The sequence below is a fragment of the Onychomys torridus genome, chromosome 12 (assembly GCF_903995425.1).
Source record: "Onychomys torridus chromosome 12, mOncTor1.1, whole genome shotgun sequence".
NCBI lineage: Eukaryota > Metazoa > Chordata > Mammalia > Rodentia > Cricetidae > Onychomys > Onychomys torridus.
In genome coordinates, this window is record NC_050454.1 from 12,639,898 (window position 1) to 12,652,777 (window position 12,880).

At 43.2% G+C, this 12,880-nt stretch overlaps 1 protein-coding gene across 1 annotated transcript; it reads right to left on the bottom strand.

Annotated features, from left to right (window-relative positions):
• Positions 1–3,551: 3,551 nt before the first annotated feature.
• Pigx (phosphatidylinositol glycan anchor biosynthesis class X) lies at positions 3,552–12,535 on the bottom strand. Its single transcript, XM_036203693.1, has 4 exons — positions 12,362–12,535; positions 8,871–9,084; positions 6,115–6,215; positions 3,552–3,778 (listed from the first exon to the last, which is right to left on the bottom strand). Exons 1-4 carry the CDS (start codon positions 12,518–12,520, stop codon positions 3,635–3,637), a joined length of 618 nt encoding a protein of 205 aa, XP_036059586.1. The 5' UTR covers positions 12,521–12,535; the 3' UTR covers positions 3,552–3,634.
• Positions 12,536–12,880: the final 345 nt, after the last annotated feature.

Sequence of the window (12,880 nt, forward strand, 5' to 3'; positions counted from 1 at the left end):
CTCAATAAATGTCACATCCCTATCCCCCCCCCCCCCCCCAAAAGGTAATCTCATTTCAATGTCACATTATTAATCCCATAGTTCACACTTGTAAAACACAGGCTGAGAGGGCTGGAGAGATGGCTCAGCAGTGAAGAGCACTGGCTGTTCTTCCAGAGAACCTGGGTTCAATTCCCAGCATCCACATGGCAGCTCACAACTGTCTGAAACTCCACGGTACCCGACACCCTCAAACAGACATACATGGAGGCAAAACACCAATGAACATAAATACAAATTAAAAAAAAAAAGAAACGAACCAATATTTAAAAAATACTTTATATTATATATATTAACATAAAATATATATTTACATTTCAAATACATATGAAATACATCTATACATGAAACAGAGTCTTGCTATGTAGTCCAAACCAACCCTCCAAGTCCTGCTCGCCCCCCCCTTTTTTTGTTTTTTTTTTGAGACAGGGTTTCTCTGTGTAGTTTTGGTGTCTGTCCTGGATCTCGCTCTGTAAACCAGGCTGGCCTCGAACTCACAGAGATCTGCCTGGCTCTGCCTCCTGAGCGCCGGGATTAAAAGCATGCGCCGCCGCCGCCGCCGCCGCCGCCGCCGCCGCCGCCGCCACCACCCTCCTGCTCCTTCTTTGGACTTAGGTCCCTAGCACAAAACTACAGTCAGGTGCTACCACACTCTGTAGCTGGAATTTTTTCTCCAGGTCCCGCCAAGCCCTACAGTCCAACAACCCACTTATAAAATAATCACACTGAGACTTATATTACTTATCAACTGTATGGCTGTGGCAGGCTTCTTGCTAACTGTTCTTATATCTTAAATTAACCCATTTTTTATTAATCTATAAGTTGCCACGTGGCTCGTGGCTTACTGGTACCTTACATCTATCTTCCTTGTCATGGTGGCGGCTGGCAGTGTCTCCCTCCTCAGCCTTCCACTTCCCCCAATCAGAGCAACACATTTGACATACAGAACATCCCACAGCAACACTCAGCTTGGAATTCTTATACAAGATTGGGTTGAGACTTTATAGTAAGATTTCTGATGGTGGTACACGCCTTTAATCCCAGCACTTGGAAGGCAGAGGCAGGGGTAGGAGGAAACCAAAATAATTATAAAAGATTTATTCTCTCTCTTTTTTTGGAGCTGAGGATTGAACCCAGGGCCTTGTGCTTGCTAGTCAAGCGCTCTACCACTGAGCTAAATCCCCAACCCCAAAAGATTTATTCTCATAAAAACACTAAAATACTTTGGAAAAGTAAGTAGTTATATGTATATAAACACTTATCATCTTCCATTACTCAACATAAAAATAACGCCAGCCTCTCAAGTGCTGGGATTAAAGGTGTGAACCAGCACACCCAGTCAACATTCTTACTCTAAAGGGTATATGTGTGTGCACACGCACATGCCTGCAGGAGCCACCCACCTAGTGTTTTAGAGTTTGTTTTTGAGCCAACTCTCTCTCTGGGACTTGGGGTTCACCAATCAGTCTGGGCTGGCACGGGATCTCTGCCCCCAGGACTGAGAATAAGCATTCACCACACTCGGTGTTTTAGATGGGTGTTGGGGAATGAACTCAGTCTTCACACTTACGTGGTGAGCACTTCACTAGCTGAACTGTCTCCCTTAGCTGTAAAGTGTGTTTGTAATTAGCCTGTAGCATTTATGTTCTTTTTTGTTTTTGGTTTTGTTCTTTTTCTTTTCCAGACAGGGTTTCTCTGTGTAGCTTTGTGCCTTCCTTTCCTGGGACTTGCTTTGGAGACCAGGCTGGCCTTGAACTCACAGAGATCTGCCTGGCTCTGCCTCCCGAGTGCTGGGATTAAAGGCATGTGCCCACTACCAAAAGGCCACATTTATGTTCTTATTTTGTTTCCACCAAGTGTAACACTAAATCAAAATTGTTTTAAAAAGAAAATCACACAAAAAAAATCACCTGAAGATTTCGTTTTTTTGTAAATATGTAAGTTCATAAAACATATTAATTATTTATTACTTTATATGCATTGGTGTTCTGCCTGCCTACATGCATGTCTGTGTGAGGGTGTCAGATCTTAGAATTACAGACAGTTGTGAGCTACCATGTGGGTGCTGGGAATTGAACCCAGGTCCTCTGGAAAAACAGTTCGAGCTCTTAACCGCTGAGCCATCTCTCCAGCCAGAATATATTTCTTCAAATGACAATCTGAGCCAGAGGTGATGGCAACATGTGTAATTACAACATTGGAGAGACAAAGGCAGGAGGGTCAGGAGTTCCAGATCATTTTCATATACTTAGCCAGTTTCAGGCCAGTCTGGAACACATGAGCTCTTCACTCAGTTTTAGGTTTTTGAGACAATGGCTGAGGCGTCTGACAGACTCATCCATAAGTCCTAGTGCTCACTTCCTCCAAACCTTTTGCTAATCTGTATAGTCAAAGGAAATACAGTGACTATCAGCTGAAGACATGGCTCAGTGGGTGAGAGCACTGGACCAGTGCTGTAGACCAGGCTGGCTTCAAACTTAGACATTTGCCTGTCTCTACCTCCCAGTGCTGGGATCGGCACGTGCCACCTAGCCCTGCTCATTTTAATAACAGCTTAATTGCCAACTTTATTTTTTCTGAAACTCTATGTAAGTAGCTTTAGTATTTTCATGAAGTTAAAATTTAATTTTTTCTTTTAATTTTATGACTGTGGGTGTTCAGTCTGGGCACACCACTTGTGTGCCTGGTGTCTGAGGAAGCCAGAAGAGAGCACTGGGTCCTCTGGGACTGGAGTTAAAGATGGTTGTGAGCCACCAAGTGAGGAGGCAAACTGAACCCAACGTACTCTGGAAGGTCAGCAAATGCTTTTGTTTTTGTTTCTTGAGACAGGGTTTCTCTGTGTAGCCCTGGCTGTCCTAGAACTCACTCTGTAGACCAGGCTGGACTCGAACTCAGAGATCTGCCTGTCTCTGCCTCCCGAGTATTGGGATTGAAGGTGTGCCAGCAAATGCTCTTAACAACTGTAAATTAATTTTCATCCAAATTATTTTAGTCTTAATTGTAAGGGTGTCTCTATGTTTAGTGTAAATTAAAAGATTCTATTCACAAAATGAGAACAATTTTACACTAATAATGAACTCGGCACTGACTGCTCTTGCAGAGGACCCAGGTTCATTACCAGTACCTGGATAGCAGCTCACAACTGTCTACAGCTTCTGTTCCTGGGGATCCAACACACACACACACACACACACACCGATACACACAAAATACAAGTACCTAACTTAATAACGGTGAACTCATTCTATACCTAATGAAGACAGCCACTTCTCAGTGTTACCTAACGTGACGAAGCCTCCTCCACTAGACCACCCCAGAACACTTGAGGATTACATCACAGAACACTACATTGTGCAATTAGCTGGCAATGACCCAAAATTTCCTGTGTGAAACATAATTTTCTGTTGTTGTTGTTTTATAGACAGGGTCTAACAAGGTGCACCAGGCTGGCCATAAGCTGACAGAGCCCTGCCTGGAAACATAATTTACCCATAAACAAAGACAAACAGCAGTTAATTCTGAAAAGAACACCTCTTGTCACAGAGGAATAGGTCTCATTTATTAGGTTCCTAGAAAACATCTAACTATATTAAACTTACAGGGAAAAATGGCCATATTTGAAAACAGCTAACAGGATCAAAGTAGAACACAGGACGGTAATGAGCAGAGTCACAGAACATACTAAAGTGGTATGTATAGTCAGTCCCACGGGAACTTGCAGGGTCAAATTCTTAAGTATCTGTGGAGAGGGAGAAACAGAAAATCAGAGACATTTAATAATTCTGCGTGCTCAACCATGGATGGATCATCTACACCAAGCTCCTACCATCTAAGGATCTAGGAACTTCTCCTAAGAAGGGCAGAAAGAATATAAGAGCCAGAGTAAGTGGAAGACAGCTTTGAATGCATGCTTCTGGACATGACACGGTTGTTGCCTGTATCAGCTCAAAGCAACTGGAGTCACATGCACAAGACATGTGCAAGATCAAGCCAGTCAAATTTCCAGCACAGTCAGGGAGGGGCCTCTGAGGCCCCACTGCTAGTGAAGGAGCTCTAGGCAGTCGATGGCTGCTAAGGGAGGAGGCGTCACCCTCCCTGTCACTGGCAGGTTGCTCATGCCCATGGATGGCCACACACCCACATGTACATGGACAGTACTGACTAGACTCATCAGGTGACAGCCATTTTTTAAAAAGAGGACATGAACTTGGGAGGGTGTGTGGCATTAGGGGAAGTTGGGGAGACCTAGTGGTAGATAGATAAATATTATCTATATACATTGTGTAAAGAAGTGTGTGTGTGTGTGTGTGTGTGTGTGTGTGTGTTACAGGACTTCTTTGTGTAACAGAGTCCTGGCTGTCCTGACTGGCTCTGCAGAACAGGTTGGCCTTAAACTGAGTACTAAGACTAAAGGCATATGCCACCAACACCCAGCTTTGTTTTTCTTTTTTAAAAAGACTATTTTTTATTCTTAAAAGTTTTCTTAGTCAGGCGTGGTGGCTCATGTCTTTAATCCCAACACTTGGGAGGCAGAGACATGCAGATCTTAGTTTGAGACCAGTCTGATCTATAGAACTAGTTCCAGGACAGCCAGGGCTACACAAAGAAACCCTGTCTCAAAAAACCAAGAAAAATTAGAGTCACTTAAATGCACATCTCATGGTGAGACCATTTCTTTGATTCTCGTAACTCAAAAGTTTACATTAATTCTAACTTTTTCTTTCCTTTTTTTCTTAAAAGACAGGGTCTTGGTGACAAGATAGCTCAGTGGGTAAAAACACATACTTGCTATCCAAGTCCGATATCCTGAGTTTGACCACCAAACCCACAGAGAAAGGAACCCTTGCTGTGTGATGGTGGCTATGCCAGGCCATGTTAGCACACACCTTTAACCCAGCATTTAGGAGCAGAGGCAGGCGGATCTGAGATCAAGGCCAGCCTGGTCTACAGAGCAAGTTCCAGGATAGCCAGGGATACACAGAGAAAGCCTGTCTCAAAAAGAAAAGAAAGGGGGGGGGGGGGAGAAAGAAACCCTGGGTAGAAGGAAAGAACTCCTAAAAGTGTCCTCTGACCTACACACACACACACACACACACACACACACACACACACACACACACACACACACACAGGAAAATTAAAAAGAAAGAGACAGGGTTGTTGGAGCCACTAGGTTTCCTAGTGGCTGTACCCAGCAGGACTGCATGGGAGGTTGACTGGACCACGGCCTGGGTACCAGGTGTTTGTAAGGGTCTAACTAGCAAGAGGGGGTTTTTTGCTCCATCCCTTGGCATTGTTATAAATAGACCTTTGAAATTAAAGTTCTGGGCTGGTGGATAAGGATCTAGGCCCACCTGAGTCTATCCTGTGTTTTCTCTCTCTATTTCTAACTAAGTCTCTTATCCTTCATTCCTCAAGAGTTCCTGGGGTAAATAAGTGTGGGGGCTGGTCCCCTACACAGGGTCTAACCTCAAACTCCCTATGTAGTCCAGGCTAGCCTGGGACTCACATTCCTTGTGCTTTAACCTCCTGAGTGCTGGGATTATAGACATGTTACATCATATTTGGCCTTTTCTCCATTTTAATTTTTTATATTTTGAGGTACAAATCCAGGGTCTTTCATATGCTATCAAGCACTCTATCACTAACCTACATCCTAGGATCTCCTTTTCTAAAAACAGTACGTTTTTGGTTTTGTGTTATTTTGACACAGGTTTTCATACAGCCTAGTCTGGCCTTAAACTCACTTTATAGCTGAGGGTCGCCTTACATTTCTGATCTTCCTGCTGAAGGAAAACTGAATGACTCTATACTATTTTACTTTGCCATTTCACACCTTTACAAAGTATACCAGCTACACGGACACCCTGAACCAATGAGGCCTGGACTCACTCACCACCAGCTCCCAATTCAAAGAATACTGACTTTACCCACTGTAGCCATCGGTAGCAAAGAAACAATATGACAACAACAAAAGTGCTCTGTGTTGGACTACAACATGCTAACCCTTTTATATATTGCAGAAAGACCTGGAAGCAAGGCAGCGCTATTTTAGAGCAGCATAAAGCATCTTACTGATTTATATTGCATGCTGTTCCATTGGCAGATCTCCTCGCTGTTCAAAGCACAGGGAGCTGCCACTTTTGACTGAGCCCAGCATTTCAAAACAGGGAACTCTGAAAAAAGGGGAGAAAACAAGGTATCAGAAAACTCGTATTTGGATTCAAGGCTGTAGCTTGTCTTGTACTTAATCAGGAATCATTCATGCTGGAATATGAGAATTCAAACATTTTAACACACAGCGTAGATGATTGGACCCACATCCATCACATGCTGGTATGCTGATGTCCTTTCTTATGCGAATGCCCAAGAAATATGAAATTGCAGTCATGATCACAGAAGTGAAACATATTTTGTTAACAGATTTCAATAAAAATGTAATGTTACCTTTTTTTTTGAAGTATCACTTCAGGAAAAAAAAAAGACTTTTTCAAAAACCTCTTCTGAAGGATATAAACTATATTCAGAAAAATGAACACATCTTCAGTACACAGCCTGATAAACTTTCATATCAAACATCAACACAAAGAGCACTCAGATCAAAACAAACTATCAGAATTCTCTGTGTTCTCTCAGGAGAAACATTTCTTCAAAGCTTATTTAGGAACAAGTAATGGTGTCATTAATAGGAACAGAAAATATGACTGAATAAACAAAGTGAATGGAATGAAAAAGCTTTGAATATTCTCATAAGGAAAGGCTTCCCAGTGACAATGTAAGATTAAAAATTCCCTCTACTGGTTATCAGTATCAATGCTGTTAGCTTTTCTAAGCCACCCACATTTAAAGACTAGGAAGAATCAAAATTTGAAAGAGCTTCTCCAACTGCAAAAAAGACCTTGATTCTGAGACACTATGAAGAAACAGTCAAAGAACAGGACTTTCAGTCTTGTTTGACACCATTTCCAGTAGCCTGAACTGGCCTTGAACATACTACACGGGCGAGGATGGTCTTCAACTCCTGATCCTCCTGTCCCCATACCCTCTTGCATTTTTGAGAAGGGGGCTCCCTGCCCAGTCCAATGCCTTCAAAGTCTTTCTCCTTCTATCTTAGCTACCAGAGGACTGGGGTTACAGGTGTGCACCACCACTCCAGCAAGAATAGTTTTGTAAGTTACCCAAATCTCCACATAAAATCACAGCTGCAGAGTGAGTCCCAAAGCTCATGAATTAAGTCAGCAACCAGTGTAGGTGATCAAAGATCCCCACCAACACAGCACAGGACAGGAGAAACAAAGCACAAAACCCTCTAAATCCTAAAAGCCAGTTTTAAAAACAGGAAGCAGGGACTGGTCTCTGCAGTTGAAGAACATTTGCTCTTCTTACAGAGGACCTAAGTCTAGTGCTCACAAACACCCAGAGGCACATATGTGGTGCATATACATACATGCAGGCAAACACTCACACATAAAGTAAGTCTAAAAACAAAACAGAAAGCAGCAAAGGGGAGGTAGATCACTATAAAAAGGAGACAACACTCAGGAATATGGGGCAAGAGCATCAAGATTTTCAAGGCTGGGCTATGAGCCACAAAGAAAGTTTAAGACAAGAGTGGCCTACACAGGAAGAGCCTCTCTCATTCCCTTCTCCTGAAAAAAGAAATGACCAGATATTACATGTCTACTCATAAAAAAAACAAAAAACAAAAAAACAACTTAGTATTACCTATGGTCTTGCCAAAGGAACCAAACATGAATGAATCTGATCTTATCTCTGGAGTCATCAGCCAATTCCAGGAAATAAGAGTTTTACATGAGTGCAACCACAAAGGCCCAAACCGTAAGAAAGAAACCTTCAGGTCAACAGGCCTGCCAAAAGAATTTCAAAGAAAACAGATACAAGAGAAACTTAAAACTAAAGAGACTTAATAGAAACAACATTGTGTTGTTCTTGTTGTTATGGACAAGATTAAAAATTATAGTATTTAAGAATCATGCTCACTGCCAGGTGGAGGTGGCGCACACCTTTAATCTTAGCACCTGGCATGTGGATCTCTTGAGTTGGAAGTCAGCCTGGTCTACAGAGTGAGTTCCAGGACAGCCAGGGAATCACAGAGAAACCCTGTCTTGAAACCGCCCCCCCAAAAGAATGATGCCCATTAAGGAAGTGAGGGTGGGGGATGCTCAGAGATTCTGAGCACCTCTCTCTCTTCCATAGAACCTGAGAACCTGGTTCCCAGCATGCATGGTGGGTGACTCACAACTGCCTTTAATTCTGGTTCTAGATAGGACACCTGCTTCTGGCCTCTGGGCACTGTACTCACAGGTTCACATACCCACACGGAGACACACAAACATACACAGAATGTTAAAAATCTTCAAAGAGGAAGCAAGTGTTCAAGTCAGGAAAGTCAGTCAGTCTTACAAAGGAAAGAGACTATAATAGAGTCAGGAAGCATGGGCTAGCTGCCAGAGGAGGTGGAAAAGTTGTTTTTCTTTTAAAATGTTTTATTACAGTTGTGTGGGTGTGTATGTGTGTACACACATGTGCACCTTGCACACATACGGAGGTCAGGGAACATGCAGGAGTTGGTCTCTCCTCCCACCATGTGGGTCTTATGGATCATGCATACAGCTGGTCAGGCCTAGCAAGGGCCTTCACTACTGAGCCATTTTACAGGCCTGTAAAGTTTCATTTCCTGACATAAGTGGTGCTTATAGGTATCTGTCCTACAACAATTCACTAAAAGTTAACAAAGGAAGACACATTTGCCATTCTTGTCCTTGACTACGGCCTGCCACCACACCTTTACTCTTGTTTTCAACCCTCACCTTGGTCACAGTACATCAGTAACTCTGGGTTGTTGAGCACAATCAGGGTGTCTCCATCTTTCCTATGTGGCCGATGATAGCGGTAGTGCACAGGCAAAAAGGCCTGGAAGCAATCGATGCACAGTGCATCTTGACGTGCATAAATGAGGACTTCGGATTCTTTGGACAAATAGTTGGGAGCTTCTATATTAAAATTTTCTGATACCATCATTGCCTGTTGAAGAGAAAACAAATATTGATCAAAAGAAAATACTAATGAAGAAAAATAAAAAAGAAATAAAATAAAATGCAAAAGCAAAACCTGAAAACTGCTGTACAGATAGCAGAAACATCAAGTGTGCTGCTGTTATGGCCCACTCCCATTCCCTTTGCATCCGCAATTGCATGTAGAAAACACAGGCTAAGGTCCATGAATAATAAAAGTAAACGAGGGAACAACCAGGACAGAAACCACTCAGCCCGGGCTAGGTGCAAATGACTGGTATCATCCTGGCCATTTCCTGTTCTCTGGTGAAGTAAAATGGTGGTGAGTAAGACAGAGCACGGCAGGCAGGAAGCCAAGCCAAGGTCAGCAACTTCTAGAGTGGGGCTATGACGAGAGGTGAGAAACAACTTAACTTTGTGGTGCTGGGGCTCAAAACTAGGTTTCATACACTCTAGGTGAGGGATCTACCACTGAACAACACTCAGCCACTTCACGCAAATTACACACACACACATACACGCACACACACATATATACACACACACACACACACACACACACACACACACACGCGCGCGCGCGCGCACACACACACGTGTGCACACACACACAGTATCTCACTGTTTAGCTAAGGCTGGATTTGAACTTACTCTACAGCTCAGGCTGGCCACAAACTTGAAAATCTCCTGCCTCGACCTACCAAGTGCTAAAATTACAGGTATTCACCATCCACCATCATTCCCAACCAGCAAATTACATATTCCCCACCCCCCCCCCCCCCCCCCCCCCCCACCCCTGAGACAGGGTTGCTTTGTGTAGTTTTGGAGGCTATCCTGGAACTCGCTCTGTAGCCCAGGCTGGCCTCGAACTCACAGAGATCCGCTTGGCTCTGCCTCCCGAGTGCTGGGATTAAAGGCGTGCACCACCGCTGCTCTGCACAAATTACATTTTTTTTCAAAACTCCGAGAAATGGCTCCAGAGAAAGGAGGACTTGCCATGCAAGTCTTCAAACTCTGGAACACACAGTGGAAGGAGAGAGCTGACTCCCAGAGGTGTTCCACCAGCCTGAAGAGATGGCTCAGTGGTTAAGAGCATGTATTTCTCCATCTTCTAGACTAATGCTGGAATCCAAGTGTCCACACTGGATAGCTCAAAAATGCCTGTGAACCCTAGTTCCAAAAGTTCTGACGACACCCTCTTCTTGACTCTATGGACACCCACACACATGCATATACACACACACAGACACATATATAATTATCAATAAGAAAAATATAAACAAATCTTTAAAAAAAATGTCCTCTGCTCTCTTCATGTGTGCCATGGCATGCACAGCTGCACACAACACTAAATAAAGTAGGGGAGAGAGAGGGAGAGAGAGAGAGAGAGAGAGAGAGAGCAGGAGAAGGCACAGTGAGGGGTTAAGAGCTCTTATGGAGGCCCTGAGTTTGGTTCACAGTGCCCATGTTGGTCAGCTCCTATCTGCCTATCACTCCAGCTCCAGGAGACCTAATTACTCTTTTGGTCTCCATAGGCACCCACACACACACACACACATATCCACACAACACACACATATCCACACAACACACACACACACACACATACACCACATATGTATACACAACTAAAAATAAAATAAAAGTTTTAAAAAATAAAAATGTGTTTTTTAAAAAGTGCTAAGGGCTCAGCATGGTGGTGTATGCCTTTAATTCCGGCACTTGAGAGGCAGAAGCAGGTAGATTTCTATGAGTTCAAGGCTAGTCTGGTCTACATAGTGAGTTCCAGGCCAGCTGGGGCTACACAGTGAGACTCTGTCTCAAAAAGCAAAAACAAACAAAAATTAAATGTGTTAAAACTAAAGCTAGACACGGTGACACATACCTATTATCTAGCATTTAGGAAGCCAAGGTCTTTTTTGTCTGTGTGTGTGTGAGAGTGTGTGCACACATTTGCATCAGCAGATAACCCCAGGGGTTGGTCCTTGTCTTCCGATATTTGGGACACTGCCATGGTGGCCTCGCTGGCTTGTGAGCTTCCGGGGACCCCTTTGACGTGCCTCTCTCTGCCTCCCTTTTCCCCACAGAAGCACTGGCTTACAGATGCTTGCTATCAGCACCTGGAATAATGGTTGTGGGACTTGAATTCAGGCCCTCATGCTTGTATGGCAAGTGCTCTTACCCACTGAGCCTTCTCTCCAGACCCTTAGTGGTTGTTGTTGTTGTTATTATTATTGTTTTGGAGACAGGATTTCTCTATGTAACAGTCCTGGCTGTCCTGAAACTCACTTTGTAGACCAGGCTGGCCTTGAACTCACAGAGAGCCGCCTGGCTCTGCCTCCCGAGTGCTGGGATAAAAGGCGTGCGCCACTACTGCCAAGCTCAGATCCTTAATTATTTATTTCAGATCTTTCTACTTTCTTGTCACTTAGGGCTATGAATTTCCTCCTAAGTAGTTTTAGCAGCCTACTAATTGTGAAGGTACATTTTCACTTTTCTTTAATTTGTTATTTTTTATTTCCTTTAGAAATAAATAAACATTTTATTTAGAAAATATTATTTATTTCCTAAATAGAAATATTTAGCTGGGCGTGGGGGGGGGACACACCTGGTGCCCAGCTGGTGGCTATCTGGGAAGGATTAGGAGGTGTGTCACTGGGGTAGGCTTCAGGTTTCAAAAGCTTCCACCCAATCCCAGTGTTGTGTGCTCTGCCTTCTGCTTATGAATGAGTTCTCAGCTGCTGCTGATGCCCATCTGGGCATGATCCCAATTAAAATCTCTCATAAGTTGTCTTGGTCAGGTATTTTATCACAGCATTAGGAAAGTTACTAAAACAGACCCAGGCACAAAAGCTAAGATGGAGAGAAGAGGGACACATCTCATGTCAACCTGTGGCCTTCACATGCACGTGTGTAGGTATATGCACAAACGCAAGCACACACACACTAAAAAGTAGAGCAAAAAGCCAGCATGTCTTTCCTGTTAACAAAGCTTTACCAATCCTCAATCTTCTAGATGCAGTGACACACATACGTACATTAACTCCCTTAGACACTGAACTATGAACTATACCACTGAAGAGCATTCAACTACCTCAGGTTAGTTGGCTTAATCCTGACATTCATCACTCATTTGTTGAAGAATTCACCTATGCTACTGCAAAAAAGGACTTTAGAAACTTTAACAAAATTTAAACTACAATGTTGTCTTATCTACCATTTTACCTTAATCCAAATCACAGCACTCCTGTATGAATTTCTCTTTAAAAATTCCCCAATAGCTGTACCTCTGTAACGTTTCTCTCTCGTAATGACGCCAACTCATACGGATCCACAAAAAGTCCTGTTGGGATGTAATGTTTAATTAAGAGCCGGCAAGTCTGTAAGTCCTCAATGCTTTCTCCAAATTTCACTTTTATTACAAGGTCTCTGTAAGATAAGGGCATTTAAAGTAAATCTCTTCACTCAGTTATTAAATAAGATAGATTAACATTACATCCAGAATAGCACAGACACTATATTTCAAATTCATTGTCCAAAAGTAGATTACCATGTCAAATGAAATACTTATGCCATAAGAGATCACCCATTAGATGTCTCATAATTCATGTCAGGAGTCATAGCACAGCATTAATGTAAGAACAGATTAAGGCCAGGCGGTGGTGGCGCACGCCTTTAATCCCAGCACGCAGGAGGCAGAGCCAGGTGTATCCCTGTGAGTTTGAGGCTAGCCTGGTCTACAGAGTTCCAGGACAGGCACCAACGAAAACTCCATAGAGAAACCCCGTCTCAGAAAAAGCAAAAAG